Source organism: Idiotropiscis lumnitzeri, chromosome 1 (assembly GCF_059441095.1).
Source record: "Idiotropiscis lumnitzeri isolate Australia: NSW breed Sydney's pygmy pipehorse chromosome 1, RoL_Ilum_1.0, whole genome shotgun sequence".
Lineage (NCBI taxonomy): Eukaryota > Metazoa > Chordata > Actinopteri > Syngnathiformes > Syngnathidae > Idiotropiscis > Idiotropiscis lumnitzeri.
Genome location: NC_142391.1, coordinates 9521619 through 9544138, shown reverse-complemented (window position 1 = coordinate 9544138; position 22520 = coordinate 9521619). Strand labels below are relative to the sequence as shown.

Below are 22520 nucleotides of genomic sequence, written 5' to 3'. Positions count from 1 at the left end.
TGCGCAGAGCAGTTATTGTTCCCCGGGCTCTCTTCACTTTGGCAGCAAAAGTCACCTCAAGCGCTGACAGTGAGTGATGCCAAAACAGTGTTTGCAGCGCCCGCAATAGCAAGCAATATCAGCATGACCGACAACCAAAAATGTCTGAAGCACACTGCAGCAAACTCAGACAAGGGTAAAAAAATGACTTTGCAAAATTACCAATATTCTTAGAGTTAATCCGAAACAGTTCATTAATTTCCAACACATTCTGTAGAGTGTTGGAGCAGCTATTAAATAAATTAAACAAAATATTTTTTTCTGTGGTGTACTGCGATGCCCTCACCTATGGGAATGGAGACTCACAGTTTCCGATACACTTTTCATCGATTTGACGAATGTCGGAAGAACAATAAAACACGCAAACACACTCAGAGCACATTCATGTGTTCAAATTGCAACAATAAAAATAAATCAATGAAATAACCGATGTTCCCTATCGTGGTCGGCTCTGGAACTGCTAACTTTGAGACAGGAAGAAATGAATTCACCTTTGCGTATTTCCTACAGAAGCAATAATTTTGAGATGAAATTAACGTGGAATGAAAGCAGGATTAACAGATCAGATTGTGTTTGACCATTTCAAAATCAACGAGTTCATCTTTTCAGCCTTATTCCATCTCTGCTTCTCCTTCTTTGGAGAATTAATATTCATGAACATATAAATATTAACGAGCAACGATTTGTTCATTGCGTAAACATTTTTGCACGACTCATGACTTTACATAAATTGTTGGAGGAGATGGACATTTGTAGGAGCGACGTTTCATTATTCATGCCAAAACTGTTTATTTCATTTGATGTACAGTACAGAATAAACACAAATATCTCTAGTGACCACTGCTCAGCAGCTTTTGTCTACACAAAGACAATCTAAATCATGTTTTTTTTCTCTGAATCCAGACAATATAAAAGCTCATTTTTGTCTCAAGAGGGAATACATCAATTATAAATTATGTTGGGAATGATGTCTTAAGAGAGGAGGCTCTGTCCTTTTTTCTTTTAGCAGGCGTTTATCCCCCCAAAAAATTCAAGGTCAAAATAGAGTCCAAACAGTCTTGATATCATTTCTTGTCCTTCCTTTCCACTGATTCGGCTTTCACACCCAGCAGCCCGCCGAAGTGATGAAGTCCGTCCTCCTCCTCTCGTTTTTCTGCCTCTATTGTCAGTGTTATACATGTCCAGGCTTGGACAGGTAGGCGATGAGAGCCACCACCACCCCCACGTACATTCCTGTGCCGATGGTAATGGAAAGAGCAGCCAGGAAAAGGGCTCTCCTGGAGCTCATCCCCGCTCTGGAGAAGTCTCCCTTAGCGACGGCCTTGCCGGTCTGACACACACACACGCAAAAAAAAAAATAAATATAAATCAGAGAGTGAAATGAGTTAGTCATCATCTGCGGTGAGTGCATGAGTAGGTGGTTTGGGCCACAGTTAGCGGCGAAAAAACTAAAAATCTCTCTCTCGCTGGCATTCGTTGCCATGGCAATTAGGTCATGGCTCTGACAGTGACGAATGGCTTGTTTGGGTGTTTTTGTGAGCTATGAAAAAATATGCCCTCCATTGTAAATGTCACTGTGTGGTTATACCGAGAGAAACACTCAGGGTATGCAGTGCTTTGCAAAGTTGTGACTAATGGCCGCAACTGCTCACTATTCATCACACATTAGCATTAGCCGTTCAGCGTTAAAGCTTCCCACACTAGAACGTATTCAATCACGCCGAACAGGACCAAGGTATGTGGGCCAGTAAAACGACCTGAAATGCAACAACAGCCTGACATGACATGCTGGAGGTGATGTTTATACCTTGTGAGAGTAGCAGAAGGCAACAATGCCCAAAGGCCAGAAGCAGCAGAGCATTGAGAAGATGGTCAGGCCCAGGTAGTCCCGAGGCGGAAGTACCAGGAAGTTGTCTTCACTCTCGCTCTCACTGGAGCTGTCACTCTGTAAGAACACATCAGGAACTGGATGTTTGATCAGCACTTTAGAGCTGGTGTGGGCAAACTACGGCCCGGGGGCCACATGCGGCCCGTTAAATGTTTTAATCCGGCCCGCCAAACATGAAAAAAATTAGATGAATAAACCTTGTAAATGTTTTATTTTCTAAATACTGTGGTGTGTCATGCTTTCGTTGACTTTCATTTCAAATTAAATTATAAAATTATTTCTCCGATGAGGTGAGGTGACCAAAACACTCCAACCATCTGTTCCTGGTCCGGCCCCTCTGTCAAATTTTAGAACCCATTGTGGCCCGCCAATCAAAACGTTTGCCCACCCCTGACTTAGAGTCTTCAAAGGGCCAAACATGCGTGTTTTTGTAATGTGGGAGGAATCAAGCATGCAATCTCAAACAATACAATGACCCACACACACACAAATGGCTGTGGAGAGTTACATTGTTATTAGCTGCAAATTACAGAGTCGATCACGCCCTCGTTGCTGGACCACCAACACAGGAAGTGCTTAGCCCAGAGTGGATTTGGAGCCTGTCAACTAGCCGTGAGCGGGCTGACAGATAAAGCGGGATTAACGGATTGTTCCATCACCGAGAGGTGACAGGGACACAGCCAGAGGACAGCGCCATTTATGTGCTAAATTGCTTTTCCAGCGTGCTCCACCCGCCGCCGCCGTCGTCGTCGCCGTCGTACTGCTCCACACGCAAAGACTCACAAAGACCGAGTGGGGCTAATTAGCGACAGACAGACATCGATCGGACCGAGGCGAGCAAAATGAGGATGGAGATGCGAATGGCGGGGTGACCTTTGAAGAGGCCGCAGCCCTCGCTTCGCTCAGCGGTCCTGCATGTACAGTGGACGATTGCGCCAATAGAAAGAAGAGAGCAGCTTTCATTAGTTCCGCCGCCTGCAGCCATCAGTCAAGGTGGGAGCAAAATAGAGTGGATATTGTGCACTTCCGACATATAATACCTATAGTTGTCGTACTCCAAATGGTGTACAACTATCTAATAAATGTTTTCGATCAATGTCCTCTTTTTAATTAGACAGTGGTGGGAGGTCATGAAGAACTAATTCTGGTACTAAATTTTTCAGGTGTCCGAGCTTCACTGGAGTATATATTTTTCAGATAGCTGTTATACTGGCTAGATTTGAAAACTGATAACAGTGCTTTCTACTCCTTACTTTGTCAAAATAGGCTTGTTAGTTTTTTCAACCGGCGCAAATAATGATATGACATAAAGATATAACTAGAGAGAGGGAAAGGTTATTCTTTTTAAAATCTGACAAACTAAATACAGGATGTCATTGGCTAATTGACCATTTTGTCGTTGTTTTGATTTGATGTGTTTGTCATGGCCTGATTTTTTTTTTTTTTTTGATGACCTTTTTAATTTGCTAAGCTTTGTTTTCATCTGATTTGATTTTGTTTCCCAGTGGCTTGTTTGTGCCAACATTGTCCGATTATAATAACGGTTATAATCTTTGTCATTTACGTTTGTATTTAGCCTCAGGGTTTCTGTACGCCAATTGTCAATTAAATGTCAAGTACATATAACATCACACCAAGACATGTTAATTATGTCAGTATGTTTATATTTAGTTCACTTTTATTGCTTCATTGTCAACGGGACATGTCACACATCATATCATATCACGACACCGTGCATCATGTCATGTCACTTCACATGTCCTGTCTTGTCATAATATGTTCTGACTTGTCATGTCATGTTTCAATGCATCATGTCATGTCACATGTCTTGTCATATCACCCCACATCACGTCATGTCACGTCACTACATGTCGGTTTGGGGTTCTAATTTTGACTCCGGCCACCATGTGGGGAGTGTGCATGATTTTACCCGTGTTTGTGGGTTTTTTTTCTCCAGGCATTTCAGCACGAGTTAGCAAGCGGGCAAGTAACCGACCATATGGACAAGAAATATTCCGAGACTATTGACCGGCAAATGTCACCTTCTATTTGACTACATGATAAATAATCTCCATTGTGACAATGAGTCTTATTTATTTAGACGCAGTAGCACAACACTAAATTATCCGGACTTGTTTCCCAACAGCTGCCCCCTGTGCCAAGACAAGATTACGAAGCTGCCCCTTATCTGTTTTATGAACATGCTGCACCTGGACAGGCTGCTGTTTTCCATCCCCACACCGACTGCTCATAACCGCGCCATAACGTGACACCCCATGAATAACGTTGTGCGCACACAGAATCTAATCTACCTTTATCCGGTGAGCCGTGCTGGATAAGGACTGAGTGACTGGTGCTTTTTGACGCCACTGACACTGACTGCAGACACTCTCCCGCTGTGCTTGTTTGCCAATGCAAGTGTCAAGACACGTGTCATCCTTATTTAGCAAATAGCAGAGCAAAATGTCACCGGATTTCTCGGATATAACGGTCCGCTGGCTTTTAACTACAATGTCACTCAGTAGAGTGCAGAATTCTGTCAAGGTGAAACTGTCTCAAAGAGAGATTTTGTGACTCTATACCCAGAAGTCATGTCACCTGAATGTGATTGGATCATCAAGAGGACTTTTTTAAAGCTCCCGGAGAAGTCGGCAGTTGCACGTTGAAACTAGTAGAGGTAAAAAAAGAACTTGCGTTTGTCTGAACAAATGAAAAACAAAAAAATCAACTAATTGTTTTAAAGAAAGTTGTGACATGTCATATTTGCCAGTCTGAAAAGCTTTGCAAGCACATGCTGGTAGCTGACATATTGGGACAAAATTGAACAAAGGATTCACCATCGTGAATATTTAACAGAGGGAAATACTGAGTCATCCAGGGGGCCCCTCCACATGTAGGACTGCGGAATTTTGGAATATTAGTTTTTCGCTATACAATGTAGAAAAAGATAAAGGTCAGTGGAAACACCACACGCTGGCAAGGCAACTCTTACTTAGCCACACTTGATCTGAAGAATTTGCTCGCTTGAATTGAGAGGGAATAACCTCAGCCAGTGGCCACCTGCTCCAGGGACTCTTAATGCACACAAGGCACCAACTGCATTACTTGCAGCAAAGCTACATCTCTATCTGTGCGCCAGAGAAAAAGCAGCGCTCTGATCAGGGTGTGTGACCGAAATGATATTTCTAGCACATCTGAAATGACTTTGCTGCTTTGCTTTTGTGACTTTTCTTTGATGAGCACTCTAGTCATCCCGAAGAACAATAGCCCTGACGGAGAGAACCGCATATGGCAATTATAAAGCACGAGGAGTTCACAAGAAACCTTGAAAGACTTGCAGTGAAATGCAAAATGATTGCGAATGGATCCGAGGGTCTCTTAGGTTGTTAAAATAATGTAAATGACAAAACATCCCCGTGGCCGCCCGTCTGCACAGAGATGGGCTGACCCCTTAGAACTTAGTGTTAATGAACTAACTGACTCCGCGCAGAGTATTCTCCTTTCCCTTACAAAAAGTGGATACTGTCTCGTTGGGAACTGACATTTCACTTCTACCTATGATCGTATACACTTTAAAATGAACACACTCCTATTTTTTTAATTGCTAATGATTGTGAAAAATAACATAAAGATAAAGATAAAGATAAAGATGTCCTTTATTAGTCCCACAATGGGGAAATTTGAGGTGTTACAGCAGCAAAGATATAGATCACACAGAGTCGGCGGCGTTATGTAGCCGTTAATGTATAACATTAGCAGCAGACATTCATAAAAAGCATGCAAATATACACAGTATAAACGTATCTAAGTGGAAGAAAACACTCCTAATGCCTGTCCATTATACAGAGGGGGAAACGCTGTAATGATAAAAACTACTGAATGATTGAAAATACTGCAATGATAAAAGTACTGTAATGGTAAAAAGTACTGCAATGATAAAATATACTGCAATGGTAAAAGTACTGTAATAGTAAAAATACTGCAACGATAGAAAAATACTGCAATGATGAAAGTACTGTAATAGTAAAAGTACCGCAATGATGGGAAATACTGCAATGATAGAAGTACTGCAATGATAAAAGTACTGTAATAGTGAACGTCCTGCAATGGTAGAAATACTGCAGTGATAGAAGTACTGTTATAAGAATACTGTAATGGTAAACAAAATACATCATTGGTCAATATTTAAGTACACCATTGGCTGAAAGTACAGTAGTAGTGTATATTGCATCCTAGGACCGCACAATTGCACTAATGCCCTCCCGTTTGTAGGCCTGACCCAATATTCTTGTTAAAAAGTCTGACAGCAGTCGGCAGGAAGGAGCGGCGAAATCTCTCTTTGGTACAGCGAGGGTGTAAAAGTCTGTCACTGAAGGAGCTGTAAAGTGTTCTCAGAGTGTCATTGAATGGGTGGGCTGGGTTGTCCAGCATTGATGACAGTTTTGCCGTCATCCTCCTGCCCCCCACTGAGTCCACAGAGTCCAGGGAGCAGCCCAGGACAGAGCTGGCCCTCCTCACTAGTTTGTCCAGTCTCTTTTTGTCCCGGCCCGAGATGCCTCCTGCCCAGGAGACCACTCCATAGAAGATGACTGATGAAACCACCGAGTCATAGAAGTTCCTGAGGAGTGTTCCCCGAACGCCAAAGGACCTCAGCCTCCTGAGTAGGAAGAGTCTGCTCTGACCCTTCCTATAGCGTCTGTGTTGTCGCTCCAGTCCAGTTTATTGTTCAGATGAACACCCAGGTACTTGTAAGTCGAGACCCTCTCAACGTATGTTCCCTGGATATTCACTGGTGCAGGTGGAGAGTGCCGACGCTTGCGGAAATCCACCACCAGCTCTTTGGATTTCACAGCGTTGATTTGGAGGCGGTTCTGCTGACACCAGTCCACGAACCCCTGCGTAACCCCTCTGTACTCCCGATCGTCACCGTCAGTGATGAGGCCGACAATCGCAGAGTCATCAGAGAACTTCTGCAGGTGACAGGTTGTGGAATTGTATTTGTAGTCCGAGGTGTAGAGGGTGAACAGGAAGGGAGGCAGCACAGTTCCCTGCGGCGCTCCCGTGCTGCAGAGGAGCACGTCAGACACACAGTCCTGTGTCCTCACGTACTGTGGCCGGTTTGTGAGGTAGTCGTGGATCCATGTGATGAGGTGGTGGGCCACTCCCGCTTGCTCCAGCCTGTCTCCCAATAAGGCGGGCTGGATGGTGTTGAAAGCACTGGAGAAATCAAAGAACATGATCCTCACCGTGCCCCCGCCTTCTCCAGGTGGGAGAGTGAAGTGTGGAGCAGGTAGATGATGGCATCATCCACACTGATGCCAGGCTGGTATGCCAACTGGAGTGGGTCCATTGAGGAGCTGACCAGGGGGCGCAGATGGACGAGGACCAGTCTCTCCAGGGTCTTCATCAGATGAGACGTCAGCGCCACTGGTCTGAAGTTGTTGAGCTCCTTCGGATGGGGTGTCTTTGGAACGGGAACAAGGCAGGATGTTTTCCACAGCTGGGGGACTCTGCCCAGCTTCAGGCTCAGGTGGGCTCGCGCATGCTAGCTCGCGCATGCTAGCCCCCATGTGGATAAGGGATCTCCGTCAATAGTAGCACTTCAGACCACCGAGTGCTTTTATGGCAACTCATTTAATAGGCAACGTCAGGGGAGGGATGTCACTGGTCACCACACTCCTTAGTGTCACAGTTTCAAATCAAAACAAAAAATATCTCTGAACAGCATACAGGCAAACAATGAAAAAAAGAAATAAAATGAACACAAAAAATGTGTCACTTATGCCATTCATAACCCCAAAAGATATAAAAAACACAAAGATTACAGCAATGGCTTCTTGGGAGCCAGTCAGCCTCAGCCAATCACATGGCTGTTAAGACAGATGTGAGTGTTGTCCTTTGGGCAGTGTTTTTTTTTTTTTTTTATATATATATATATATATATTTTTTTTTTTTTTTGCAGTCTGTTGTCTAAACCAGTGATGTTTCTTGCTTGCAATAACATGAATGATAAGACAGACTATGACATTGTGGACAGCTGTCCCTCTGTCCAGCTCCAGGCCCAACTCCATCTATACAATAGGCGCGTTTCATTACAAGGCGCACCGTTAGTTCTCAGGGAAATTTGGGACTTTAAATTGTGCCTTATGGTTGTGAAAACACTGTACTTATTTGACTTTTGACGTTGTGACTGACCTCATACTCAGGAACCTGCTCGTCCTCGACCTCATACGACACCGTCTGGATCTTCACATCCTTCTCTTGCGTGCTACCCAGCTGGTTTTCTGCGCAGTCATCTCTCGGCGCTGCGTCCTTATTTTCGGTGAAGGTGGTCTCAAAGCTCTCGCTCTTGGAGTCTTTGCTGTGCAGGCTCACGTCGTCCTTGCACAGGATGAAGTCGGGCTTGTAGAAGGCCTCCACCGCCAGATGCAGCGAGGTGGCGTCCAGGAACTGTTGAGACTTGTGTTCGTCATGGCTCTCGCTGTAGCGGTAGCCCGCGAGACCGTCCTGGTGCTGCTGTTGGCTTGGGTAGTCGCCATGGTATCCCTGGACTAGATGTTTGCTGCTTTTGTCCAGAAGAGGATTCTGGAGCTCACTAAGGCTCTCCATGGTGATCCTGCTTACTCTGTTGTAGTCCAAGACGAGATGGGCAGTCTGGAAGCTGAAATAATACATATGATAAACATTTATAAAAAGGCTAAATGATAAAAGTTGACGAACATATCATCTTGTAATAAGTTTGACAACATAAAATCTGTCGTAAACAAGGTTAAGTCATGCAGTGCAAATGACACTCGAAAGCACATTAAATGTTCAGCAGGGTCAGGATTGGAATTTTAGGTGGTCCCAGGACCTGGATACTAAAAGTTCTGGGAGCCTTTGCCAGTGCTTTATCTTTAATACTCGCTACACTAACAGTAACCACTAGATGAGTTTATATTTCCAAATACAAGGAAGATACACGGCCACTGGGTCTTTTTCTGCCAGATGGATAATCTCACACAAGCAAAAAAGTAACGGTAATTGAATAAGTGTGTTATTCTGAGTTCCGTCCTGTTATCGCTTGTACGAAGAAGTTTTCTATAGTGAGGATTGTGATTCGTGACCAATGCTGTGAAAAATTATCAATGTCATTAAATTTTTCTGAAAATTCACACTGATTCCGAATCTGCACATCAAGTTTTCATAAAAATTAAAATATAAAAATAACAATACTCATCATAATAGTTTAAAAATGTGTAATATATTTACCAATATTTTTCTATTGAGGGTTAGGTTGATAAAAGGTGGATTCTTTTTCTGAAATGTCAGCGCCATGAATTACAACGCACGGTAAAATCTATACTGCAAATCTTTTTATTGGTCTCACAGACAAAAACTGAAAATATCTCAAAAACCTGACATGCTAGAATAGAAGAATGATCACAATCATCATCAAAACCACATTTCTTGACATTTTAAAATCTACTGTTACTGAGTGTTAATATTTACTCCAAATGCATTTTTTTTCATCTATCTCTGCCAACGATGCACAGTGACAGTAGCAGAACCATTAAATGCTCTTCCACTCCATGGCAGAAGGTACAATTGACCTTCATACTTTCTTTTACCATTCATATTATGTATAACAGAATAACGGTTAACTATACTAAACAGGCCGAGATATTATACTGCGTAAGTCCATTTTTAAATCAATTCAGATGTGATTCTCTTTATTTCAGTATACACACTTTTTTGTGGTATTTTTATTTGGTGGTGTGTCGTAAGATTTTTTGACTGTAAAATGCCTTGGCTAAATAAAGGTATTATTTGCCAATATTCAGTACACACACTCTTACCATCCTGTGCAATGAAATCACCATCTGCTCAATGTTTGTCTCGCTCCCTTTCAGACACGTACACACGCCCACGCACGCACGCACGCACACACCTACACGCGTGCACATGCACGCGCATATCAGCATGTAATGGAAAACAACCTCCATGGTGATAAGCAATGGTCATATGCAGCCGTTGAATTCGGATTGCTATGTCTGCCGAGTCAATTTTACGAGCACACCTGAAGAAGTACAATATACTGTATGATCAAGTTCCACCCACTGGAATAATAGTATACAATGGAACCTTGGGGAAAAAAAAATCATAGAAGATGCCAGCGAATCTCATGAGACTTGAGCTCAATAAGAACCTAAAGTTTTGCCTCCGCTGGTGTTTTTGATGCTATGACAGTAGCGCACCAGTGTTGGTTCAGAGGAAAGACTAATGATTAGTATAGAACCATCATAAGTTGACACAAATTATAAAAAGATACAATCTAGGCCGCAAATTCAGGAGAGTTTTGTGTTATTTATTTTAACACTTGTATGACAGTTAATAATGTTAAAAAGCATGAAGCCCATCAACCAACCAATCAAAATTTATTGGACGGACAACAAATTTTTTACAATTTATTTTAAGCAGAAATGCAAGTCAACTTTTCTTTTTTTTTCTCATTCATAAGATTGAAATAATAATAATAATAATAATAATAAACAACAACAATAATAATAATTTAACTTTTTTTTTGCTGAAACATCATCACTTGTGCTATCGCATAGTCTACTTCTATCTGATTCCCTGATTTGCTAGTTAACAGCCAATCGGAATGATCAATCGTCACCGATGGCCTACGACATTTTGCATACTTTGCAAAAGGCACAGTGACACAAAAACCTCTTAACTCATTGACTGCCATTGACGACTAAAGACGTCAAAAAATTATTTATTTTTTTTATTCGGCTAGTAGTGAATGAGTTAATTCTTAACTGTATTGAACATTTCTTTTTAGTTTGGTTTGTTCCTGTTTGTATTTTGAGTGTGCATTTTATTTCACGAAACCATGACTGTGGATTGTAAGATAAACAATGACTTCTCAGCCATGTTGTTTGCATGCTATGACGTGAAGTCGTGATTTAGAATTTTTTTTTGTTAACTGTTTTTTTTGTTAACTGGAAGAGTCAAATGCTTTCACGTTTGCATTCAAATCAATTTTATATTCCTTAAATATGTAGTTAATATAAAAAAAACACCCGGGGGGCTAGAAATCCTGTATCCAAGTAGCGCAAAAATCATAGACATCAATTTGTCACATTTTGTGGGGTGGCCACCGTGTAGCTCTGCCCGACAGTGACGCTGCAACAGGGAAGCCAACCCACACAATTGCATCGAACCCCAAGCTGAAGGACGCCCTGAAAAATGGCAGATTTTGGTCGAAATCAACAATTGAACTGCTGCCCACCATACACACTCCAATGACATGTATGATTGATTTTTGTGGGCTCCCATGAGAACGCAAGTTGATAAAATAACTCTAAATAATGAAAAAAAAAAGGATTTTGTTCTTTGAGGAGCTCTTCCATGCATGGTCCTTTTTGCCCGAGGCCCTGAAGGGTCTAGAAACACCTTTGCCTGAATTCCACAACATTTAGCTGTAAAATAAGATCATAAATCCCCTAAAGTGCATCACACTGGAATAGAGTAGCAAATTGCTTGCATTGTTGTTGTGGGTGAAAGTCAATAAAATGTGCATAATGGGGATTCTTTTTTTCTTCTTCTGTAGAATAGCACGGCTTAGTTTATGGAGAAAACATACTGTTGAATGGGATGCACATTGAGTGTTAGAGTGTGTTTCCACGTGTGATGGCATGCTTGCAGCCAAGCTTGTGGTCTCAGCGCACAACACAATAACAGGACGAGACACAAATGTTCCGCCTGGACAAGCGTGAACGATGTGGAAAACGGTGTGTGTGTGCATGTGAACATGCACACACACTTGTACACACAAGACTCACTTATCTTGGCCAGAACACACGCTTCTATTACACACAACATTAGACAACAAAAAAGCCCATGCATCCTACATGCACAAATAATTAATCAAAACACCAGAAGATGTGCACTTAGCAGGTGTGTGTGCTCCTCAGTTATGAATAATACATGCTCTCTCTTTCTCATCATTTTATTTGTTTATTTTTCTTTTCCTGCAGCCATAGACACACTTTAGAGAATATAACTCAAGATGACACCAGACCTGTTAAACAAAAAAATAACAACAAAAACAACCAAGCACCTCGAGGATGTCAACCAGCAAAAACAATGTTTAACACAGTAGTAGTCTCTCACCTTGGTTTAAATGTCCTCCCGCAGCCTCGCTCAGCATCCTTCCTCCGCGCAACTGACTCGCCCGCTTCTGACTTCACATCATCATTTCGAGGGAATCCGCCATGCAGCTTTCACTCGTTAAAAGCAAGTTTGTCCGTCGGTGTGCGACGGAAGCATGCCGTGCCGTGCCGTGCAGCGACGCGCACGCACGCAGCTCCATTTTACGCACCAACGCAGAACCGAGAGGCTTAGAAGGATTCCGATTACGAACTATTTAGTGTGAAAGGACACGAGTGGAGTGAAGGATGTCAACTCTCGACTGGGGGTGATCGCGGATTTGCCTCTCCTGCTGGAGCATCACGGGTTGGATATGGTTTTACGCATCGGTGCGTTGTTCTCAGTGGAACAGGTTGGGTGGGGGTGGATGCGCTCCTTCGAAATAGTTGCAATAGTTAACGCCCCCAAGGATGCACCCACCCCCCATTAGGTGGCAAAGTAGGCTACTAGCACTCTGTACTGACGTAGAAGTTTGTTTAATGTTTATTTTGTCATCATACAGTGTAGTATATGTATTGCGTAATACATAGTCTATAACAATCATGATTTATATATATATTAGGGGTGTCAAAATAGCAAAATTCCACGGATAACACAACGTGTTTCTAAATGCTGATTAACACAGGCCCCGTATTTGGAAAGTCCAGTACTTGGGGAATTCAGGTCACAACACAGTGGCCATATCTATTTATTAATGACGTACAAACTGCACTAGTATGCCAATATACATAATGGTTAAAAGGGAGAAAACTACAGTGGAGGAGTCATTTGGTCCGTGAAGCACCACCACTACTTCAATTCGAGAGGGGAGTGCACTCGGTAGCCTGTTGGTTAGCAGTAAACACCAATCTAGGTTGTTACAGCTCTCAAACGGGACTGCACGGGCACTCCGATGTGCCTTTGAAAGCAAAAAGCTGAGTTATGCTCGTTTTCTCTTGAGGAATGACTCCAAGTCACTTGCTCTGTCGACATAAGGCGTGTGTCACCAGTCCAGAAGAGAGTTTGAATCTATTTCAGGCTTGTTTTGCAGAAGGCTGCATCTTTAATGACAATGAGCATCAGTATAACACTTAACGAAACAAAATAAAGGTATGCACGTTGTGGAAAAGCGTCTCTATAACACAATTTTGCAATTTTCTTAATTAAATGATTAAAAGAAAAAGTCGGATGCTTATGTACACACATTAATTTTGGTTTAAGATTAATTTCATACCATTTGGCTTGTGGGAAGGCCCCTCGACTAGCGTGCTGTTCATAATCTTGCCAATTTGGTTGTGCCTTTATAGTATCCTCTGCAAAGCTTCTTATACTTTCCCGTCAACATTTATCACAATAAACACACTTTACATAACATTCATACAAAATATAAATTGCCCGCAAGGCGACGTGTGGCAAAATAGATTAATCCGTCAACCTAATTTATTCGGCTTCCGCCAGTGAATAATTATGACCTAATCGCAGCATTTAAAGGGCCACAATACACAGTCAGGAAGAGTGATATGATGGCAAAAACTAAGCGTGATCGTCAGTCACACGGTGGCCACATATCTTATGCAGAAGAGCACTCTTGTGCCTTGCACCGCCTCATAAAAACGTCTGAGTTAATAATGTGCAAAGGTAAGGCTCTGTCACTTTCACTGGGAGATGCATTATGGCTCTGATGGACACTTTAAGGCAGGAACATGGAGCTGCATTTTACACGAGTACGTCTTGCGCCACGCGTGTCATAACAGCCCTGCCGTCTCCATGATGGATACCGCTCCCTCGGGGGACGTGGATATTGGAAGTGGGGGTTGGAGAAGAGGTGGAGGGCTTGGGGTCAAAACCATTTAGTTTCTCTTCCTCCTTCATCTTCTCATCAGCCTTCTGCAGCTGAATCCCACAAATTTTAAATAAACAACAACAAATAAAAGGAAATTTGTGGAAGTAATGTGGATATTAAAGATTCATAGTCATCCAGAGGAGAATTTTTCGCATGTAGATGACAGGTCACAGTTTTATTTTTGATCATATCAAATTTCATGCAATGGTTATCAAAGTTTACACTGTAAATGTAGGTCAGTGCTTCTGATAGTATTGAGGGCAGCAGAGAAAACTTGACAGTGTGTGTGAATACTTGCTCAGTGTGTCATTGAGAATGTGTTGGTGAATAATTTCACCAATGTGAGTTGATAGCATTTCATTAGTGTGTGTGAGAGCATTTCAGTAGTTTGTGAATGAGAGTGTCTTAGAGAAGTGTGAGAGTAACTACTTTTTGAATAGAATGTGAGAGGGTTTCAGTTGTGGGATAGCATTTGAGAAATGTGAGTAATGTAGCAATGAGTATGCGAGTGTTTCAACAGTGAGAGAGCGTTTCAATTGTGTGTGGAAGTGCAAATACTTATTTAAGTAATGTGAATGGTAGCATTTCAGTTATGTGTGAGAGCCTTTCAGATTGAGTGTGAGAGTGATTTTATAGTGTGAGAGGAACCACATTTTCTGTATTGCCCGTGAGAGTTATGTGTGACCAGCAAATATTTTTATTTAGTAATGTGTATGATAGCATTTCAGTGTTTCAGAATTATGTGTGAGTGATTCAGTCGTGAATGTGAGAGCATTTCATTAGAACGTGAGCGTTAATCATTTTTCAATAATGAGAACATTTCAGTAATGGGTGTGAGTGAATCATGTTTCATTAGCAAGCGAGAGTATTTCATATATGTGAGAGCATGACAGTAGTGTGAGTGTTACATTGTGGTGTGTGGGTTAATCATTTACAGTAGTTTCGAGAGAGTCCGGTTGTCAGTGTCTCAGTAGTGGGAGGGTGTAAGTAATAATGTAGCAGTAATTTGTGTGAGAGGATTTCAATAGTGGGAGAGCGTTTCCAGAGTGAGTGTGAAAACAAATATTTTTTTCACTAGTTGGAGCAGTACAATATTGTGTGAGAGTGGATCATTCTTCAGTGATTGAGTATGAGAACGCTTCAGTAATATGTGTGAGTGATTAATTTTCAGTACTAAGTGAGAGCTGCATTTCATCATGTATTTCAGTAGTGTGAGTGGGCGCCCTTTACGACAGTGCGGGAGTTACCATTTTTCAATAGCGTGTATATGTGCGTATGCTAATGCAAGGTTGCTAACTTTCCATTTTATTTATTTTGAAGACTGTCACAAGTGCAGCCGCACATAAAAGTGTGCAGCATGTGAGCCCTGCTGTGTGTAGCTGGACCGTGAATATTTATGGTCCCCACTGTGCCCTTTTCCTGTGCTCCATTTCCCTTCTATATTTAGCTATCATGTCCTGACAGCGCACGCGTTTCACTTGGACATGATTGTTATATCGACCACGTGAATCGGAATAATATCAATTTGCTCTTGATTGGGCACTAACTACAAAAAGGAGCTCACCGGTAGACATTATGACGCCTGTGTAGCTCAGTTGCTGAATATGAGTGGCTGCAAATCTTCCGAACAGCCATTAGCTTCAATCATGTCCACACTAGCGGGAATTAGTCAGCCTAATCCGATGGGTGCAGAAAGTAGCCAAGCACTTAAATTGATCTGCAGGAGGTGAAGCAACAAGTAGCCTACATTTATGAGGCTTTTCCATCATGACTCTTCTCAACATTATTACCTGCATGATGACTTCACAAACAAATGCAGCAATGAGGCAAAGATGAGAATAACGTTGTATTACAGATAATAACTACAAAATATATGGGCCACTGCTATTGTGTGGCTGTATAATTCAATGTGAATTAGTCGAATTGTAACATTGCAACAGTGGTGGGCGGTCAAGGCCTTCAAGGCCTTCTCTGCTGGTTTAACATAATCGAGAAAAAAATATCCTAGTGTTGTATTTTTAGGTGAGAGTTTTTATCCAATCAGAATTCATCTCGCTCTTGTTGCCAGGCAGATTTCACAATACCAGGAGCACGCACTATTTGGCCAAGGCCTTCAGATGTAATCGTGCGGGCATCTGTTCTGTCAAAGACAATAAGCTTTCAGAGTTGATTGACAGTTGCAATAGCCAATCAGATCGCGAGATGGTGACAGTAAGCCTTCTCGCTGGCCTTACGCTAAAGGTGACGGGTTTTGTGATTGGATACTCACTCGTGAGGGGGCAGCGCTATGCGGAATCAACACACCCTAAAGTCGGAACTGGTGACCGTCCGATCTAAAATATATTCTCTCTTTTTTAAACCACAATGGCTGAAGGAGGGAAACGTGTGGATTTAATTGCAGATAGACTTGCATATTCAAGACAGACCTTTCATGAGAAGCTAGGTCGTTCAACACTCACTTCGTACAGTGTATGTGTGTTCCTGTATATTATTTGTCCAGCCGTGGTGTCATGAATGATGGTAATATGAGGGGGATTTATTCAAGTCGGATTAAGTACGACTTCACTGAAGGTCTACGTGTGAAATGCACGGCCCGCCACTGCATCACAATATACGAAACTTCGACTCGCTCGCAGATTTACTCGGTTTAATTTCACACTGTAGGCGATCCTAGCAAACTTTGGGCGAGAGGCGCAGTACACCCTGGGCTAGTTGCCAGCCAGTCACAGAATTCAGGAGTAGATTACGAGTACATTTATTTGTGTTTCAAGGAAAGTCAGGAATGCCAGCAAAGCAAGCATTAAATTCCAGAGAGATGCGGCGTGCAGACAAATGACATTGTCTATGTCCACATTTGATAACACCTCCGGATGGATCGCCAATGATAATCTATTTGGACAGCAGCGCTGCTGCGCCATGAATAATAAAGTTGCCTCAAGATCATTAATATGATGGATTTCCTTTAATGTAGACACACTCTGCTCAAAGTCCACACAGCTGTGTACATTGACTGCATGGCTGATTTGTAGAAGGGAGTTTAATACCATTTGACACGTAATAACACGGCACCACTTAACGGTTCTAAAAGTATCTTGTAAAAGCAGATAGAATGCTCTTGGGTCAGTTCTGCTTGGGTGACTTGTTGCAGGGAATTGGTTTTATTTGTGCAGCCACCGAGGAAAAACTATTAAACGTGTCCAACCTTGACTCTGTTGTCAGCATGCGTGTCACAACCTGTGTTTTGATTATATATGATTATATATTGATTTTATATATATATATATATATATATATATATATATATATATGTATTTTTTTTTGTGTTCGTCCTTATGTCTTGTCTTATACTACCTGCACATCAGAAGACTTGGAAAATACCCTTGGAAAACACCCCTGCTCATTTATAAAGTCAAATTGTATAATTTGTAGTCACATTCTAGTCTCAGACTGCTCACTGCAAGGTCAATTAGATTCTTTCAGCATTTTTTCCCACAATTCAAATTTTTCCCATCGTGCTCTTGGTAGAGTTTCCTGTTGTCATTATGGACGTTTTTCACCTCACGTGCATGCCTACTGCCGACTTGTTTTGAAATGAAGCCTTTTATTTTTAAGGGCGACGTACGACAAAATTGAAATTATAAGTATTTTGGGATCATACTTTTTCTCTCATCACATCATGTCAGCCACCCTGTTGTCCACCTTTACTACCACCGTGGACTCACTCCTGCTCCACTTATGGTGTTGTTTGTGAACACAACAGGCGGTGAAAAAAAAAAAATCCACCAAAAATCACTCTGCTTGACCAGAGCCCCGACTGCGCATAAAAATAAAAGAGAGTTCCCTGGAGAGCTTTAAAGACACCACGATGATACCGCGTTCCGCGTCCTCTGCAGCTCTGCTGGATTGCAGCCACTTGATTGATGGCAGTGTATTCACGGAGGAAATAGACATTCGCTATCAGCATGCAACACATGATTATGCTGTCATGCAGTAGACATCCTCCTCTGCGCGGCAAAGCCGTATTGTGTTGCGTAAAACAACATACTCAACTCTCAGCGGCTTTTGTTTTATGTGCCCCTGCATCCACCTCTGGATTCAATCAATATTTTTCTTTATGTTGCTCTTTAATTCTCCCCACTGAGGTGCGCTTTCAGGTGGGTTTATTATCCGTGCCCTGGCAGCTGGCTGCCCACGCCCACATTTTCAAAAAGACATTCTCAGCGTACACGGTCGCTGTGGTGCACTTGAGAGCGGCAAACTATCTCGCGGAGGCCTTGGGATTCCGCTGAGGAGGCTCAAAAGGGAAGAAGGTCAGGCAGAGCTTCACTCCAAACCCCGCCTCACTTTTTGAGAAGCCTCAGATGGACCATTAGGAGACTGTGATACTTGTTTCCACAGTGGAAAACCAAGTGGGACATAATTATTGCGCGCCACATGACTGCACCATGTTTTTTTTTTTTTTTCGTTGTCACACCGTCAAAGGATGTGTATTGATCTGAAGAGCGAATTGAGAGCACCACTTGCGGTGGTTTGTACTCATCACTACTTTGAGGACAACAGGTCTTCAAAAAAAAGGAGATACCATAATAATCTTGGCCCAGGTTGTTTCTTCAATGTGTTCTGTACATGTACTAAAATCTGTGTCCTAGATTATGTCAAAAGACCAAAAATCAGGTCAATGAAAAGAATAATGTCATGATCCGCGTCGGGCATGACAGCCTTTTGTTATTGTTTTCGTCACCTCCCTGCCATGTGTCTTTTGTTATTGTTTTCGTCACCTCCCTGCCATGTGCTTTGTGTTATTGTTTTCATTCTCACCAGCCACGCACCTGTTCCCAGTTCACGATCACACACCTGCTCCCCATCTGCTCCCCTGATTACCGGACTACTTATACCTTCCATGCCCTCAACCCAGGGTCGGGTCATTATCCCGTTTGGCTCCCTGTTGCTGCACCACGGACTCTCACAACTCGCGCTTCGTTCCCGTTATTGCTCGTGTCATCATTCCCTGTCCGCCTGGTTCGTTCCCGTCTCGTTTTTGTTGCCTTTTGTTGTTGATTTGTCCACGCCCCGTTGTTTGTCCCTGCTGAGAGCTTCAATAAATCCCCTTTTAAGTTTCACCTACCCCGGCTTCCTCGCTTCTTGGGTCCACCTCCTCATCACCGCAAGGCGATATCTTGACAGAATGACCCGACCCAGAAAGAAGGACCCAGCGAGGGGCTCGCGGCGGCGTCATGGACACCGCCGCACGGACCCCCCCCACCAACCCGCCGATCAGCTCAGCACCACGTCTGCCACGCTACCCGCTTACCCCGCTTACGAGGACGAGCTCGCAAGTGTCGTCTACATGCTGGACTCCCGCCGCACTGAGCTGAGTGCACAACTGGCCCAGATAGCGGAGCGGGTGGCCTCGATAGCGGCGAAGGGCGCCGCCGAGGCACCACCCCGGGAGACTCTCAAGGAGCTGACAGCTCAGATCGCGGCGCTGAAGGTCCAGACGGTGGAGAGCATGAGGCAGTCTCTCTCGCTGCAGGCCCAGCTGGCTGACAGAAAGCAGGCTGAAAGGGGTCACGCCTCCACGTCAGCTGCCGCAACCCATGTCGCCTCCACGCCAGCTGCAGCAGCCCATGCAGTCTCCCCGCCAGCTGCTGAGCCCTGTTCCGGCTCCTCCCCAGCTGCTGAGCCCCGTCCCGGCTCCTCGACAGCTGATGAGCCCCGTTCCGGCTCCCCGCCAGCTGTTGAGTCCCGTCCCGACTCCCTGCCAGCTGCTGAGACCCGTCCCGGTTCCCCGCCAGCTGCTGAGCCCTGTCCCGGCTCTCCGCCAGCTGTTGAGTCCCGTCCCGACTCCCTGCCAGCTGCTGAGCCCTGCCACGGCTCCCCGCCATCTGCTGAGTCCCTTCCCGGCTCCCCGCCAGCCGCAGCGTCCCTTCCCGGCTGCCCGCCAGCGGCTGAGTCCCTCCCCGGCTCCCCGCCAGCCGCAGCGTCCCTTCCCGGCTGCCCGCCAGCTGCTGAGTCCCTTCCCGGCTCCCCGCCAGCCGCAGCGTCCCTTCCCAGCTGCCCGCCAGCTGCTGAGCCCAGCCCCGGCTCCTCCCCAGCCGCAGCGTCCCATCCCGGCTCCTCGCCAGCTGCTGAACCCTGTTCCGGCTCCTCCCCCCCTGCCGAGCCCCGTCCCGGCTTCCCGCCAGCTGCCGAGCCCCGTCCCGGCTTCCCGCCAGCTGCCGAGCCCCGTTACGGCACTCCGCCAGCTGCCGAGCCCCTTCCCGGCTCCCCGCCAGCTGCTGAACCCTGTTCCGGCTCCTCCCCCGCTGCCGAGCCCCGTTCCGGCTCCACGCCAGCGGATGAGTCAAGTGCCGGCTCCCCGCCAGCGGATGAGTCCTGTTCCGGCTCCTCCCCAGCTGTTGAGTCCCGTCCGGACTTCCTGCCAGCTGCTGAACCCCGTTCCGGCTCCCCGCCAGTTGATACGCCCCGTCCCGGCTCACCCCAAGCTGGGGGGGCCCGTTCTGGCCTCCTGAGAGCTGCTGACCCCCGCTCCGGCGCCTCGCCAGCGTTTCAAGTCCCTGGTCCGGCGGAGCACGCCCTGCGTCCGCCGCCGGTCCCTGTTCCGGCGGAGCGCGTCCTGCGTCCGCCGCAGGTCCCTGTTCTGGCGGAGCACGTCCTGCGTCCGCCATCAGCCCCTGTTCCGGCGGAGCACTCCAGGCGTCCGCCACAAGTCCCTGTTCCGGCGGAGCACGTCCGGCGTCCGCCACAAGTCCCTGTTCTGGCGGAGCACGTCCTGCGTCCGCCACCAGCCCCTGTTCCGGCGGAGCACTCCAGGCGTCCGCCACAAGTCCCTGTTCCGGTGGAGCACGTCCTGCGTCCGCCACAAGTCCCTGTTCTGGCGGAGCACGTCCTGCGTCCGCCACCAGCCCCTGTTCCGGCGGAGCATGCCCTGCGTCCGCCACAAGTCCCTGTTCCGGCGGAGCACGCCCTGCGTCCGCCACAAGTCCCTGGTCCGGCGGAGCACGCCCTGCGTCCGCCACCAGTCCCTGTTCCGGCGGAGCACGCCCTGCGTCCGCCACCAGTCCCTGTTCCGGCGGAGCAAGCCCTGCGTCCGCTACAAGTCCCTGTTCCGGCGGAGCACGCCCTGCGTCCGCCACAAGTCTCTGTTCCGGCGGAGCACGCCACGCGTCCGCCACAAGTCCCTGTTCTGGCGGAGCACGTTCTGCGTCCGCCACCAGTCCGGGCTCCGGCGGAGCATGCTCTGCGTCCGCCACCAGTCCCTGTTCGGGCGGAGCACGTCCTGCGTCCGCTACCAGTCCCTGTCCCCGCTGCACCTGGCCCGCTGCCGCTCCAAGTCCTGGCCTCTGGTGCGCCCGGCCCCCGGCCGCTCCAAATCCCTGCCTTGGCGGCGCCAGATGGTCCGCCGCCACCCCAATTCCCTGTCCCGGCGGCGCCCGAGGACACGCCATCGCTTCCCGTCGCTGCCTCGGCGGTGCTCGACGATCCGCCGTCGCCCCACGCTCCTGCACCGGTGGTGGAGGACGACACGCCGCCGCCTCGCGTCTCTGCCCCGGCGGTGCCAGATGAACCACCGCCCCTTCTCGCCTCCGTGTCGGCGGCGTCCGACGATCCACTACCGCTCCAGATTCCTGCCTCGGCGGTGGACGATGACCAGCCGCCGCCTGCCGCCCTTGCCTCGGCGGCATCCGACGAACCGCCACCACTCCACGTTCCTGTCTCGGCGGGGCTTGACAACCAGCCGCCGCTCCACTTTCCTGTCTCTGCAGGGTTCGAGGACCAGCCACCACTCCACGTTCCTGTCTCGGCGGGGCTTGACAACCAGCCGCCGCTCCACTTTCCTGTCTCGGCGGGGTTCGACGATCAGCCGCCGCTCCACGTTCCTGTCCCGGCGGGGTTCGACGACCAGCCGCCGCCGCCGCTCCACGTTCCTGTCTCGGCGGGGTTCGACGACCAGCCGCCGCCGCCGCTCCACGTTCCTGTCTCGGCGGGGTTCGACGACCAGCCGCCGCTCCACGTTCCGGTCTCGGCGGGGTTCGACGACCAGCCGCCGCCCCAAGTGCCTGCCTCGACGGCGGTCGACTTCCCACCGCCGCGTCTCGTCCCGGCTCCGGCGGGGTCCGGCGTTCCACCGTGCCTCGTCTCCGTCTCGGCGGCGTCCGACGTCCCGCCATCGCTCCAAGTTCCTGCCTCGGCTGCGCCCGCCTCAACGCCGGTCCAAGCTCCGTCCTCTGCAGCACCCAGCGTCCCGCCGCCGCCCCTCGTCTCAGCCCCATCAGCGGACTCAAGGTGGCGTTCGGGTCTTCCCGGACGTCCGCCTGAATGGCCCCATCGGGACGCACTGGTCTGGCCACCCGCACGGCCCCCTGAAGGGCCACGAAAGGACTCGCTGGTCTGGCCCCCCGGGCATCCGCCAGACCGGCCTCGATCACGGGTCGTTGACCCACCTCGCGACCCCTTCCGCCCACCCTTGTTTTTGGGACATGGTTTTTTCTTTTTTGTTATTCTTGGGGACGGCTGGAATCCGTCCCTTGAGGGGGGGTACTGTCATGATCCGCGTCGGGCATGACAGCCTTT

General features: G+C 46.7%; 1 protein-coding gene across 1 annotated transcript; it reads right to left on the bottom strand.

Moving 5' to 3' along the window:
- Window positions 1-809: 809 nt before the first annotated feature.
- On the bottom strand, window positions 810-12458 carry LOC148343107 (synapse differentiation-inducing gene protein 1-like). The gene is made up of 4 exons (XM_088315472.1): window positions 12089-12458; window positions 8123-8588; window positions 1847-1984; window positions 810-1369 (listed from the first exon to the last, which is right to left on the bottom strand). The coding sequence occupies exons 2-4, from the start codon at window positions 8534-8536 to the stop codon at window positions 1211-1213; spliced, it is 711 nt and encodes a 236-aa protein (XP_088171598.1). The 5' UTR covers window positions 8537-8588; window positions 12089-12458; the 3' UTR covers window positions 810-1210.
- Between the last annotated feature and the right edge of the window lie 10062 nt (window positions 12459-22520).

What these genes read in the sequence shown, in the direction of transcription:
- LOC148343107 (XM_088315472.1), bottom strand. Translation starts at nt 8,536, where the DNA reads ATGGAGAGCCTTAGTGAGCTCCAGAATCCTCTTCTGGACAAAAGCAGC. An exon ending in AGCAGGTTCCTGAGTATGAG is followed by an intron (nt 1,985 to 8,122) that starts GTCAGTCACAAC and finishes GTGTTCTTACAG; the next exon opens with AGTGACAGCTCCAGTGAGAG. An exon ending in CCTTCTGCTACTCTCACAAG is followed by an intron (nt 1,370 to 1,846) that starts GTATAAACATCA and finishes TGTGTGTGTCAG; the next exon opens with ACCGGCAAGGCCGTCGCTAA.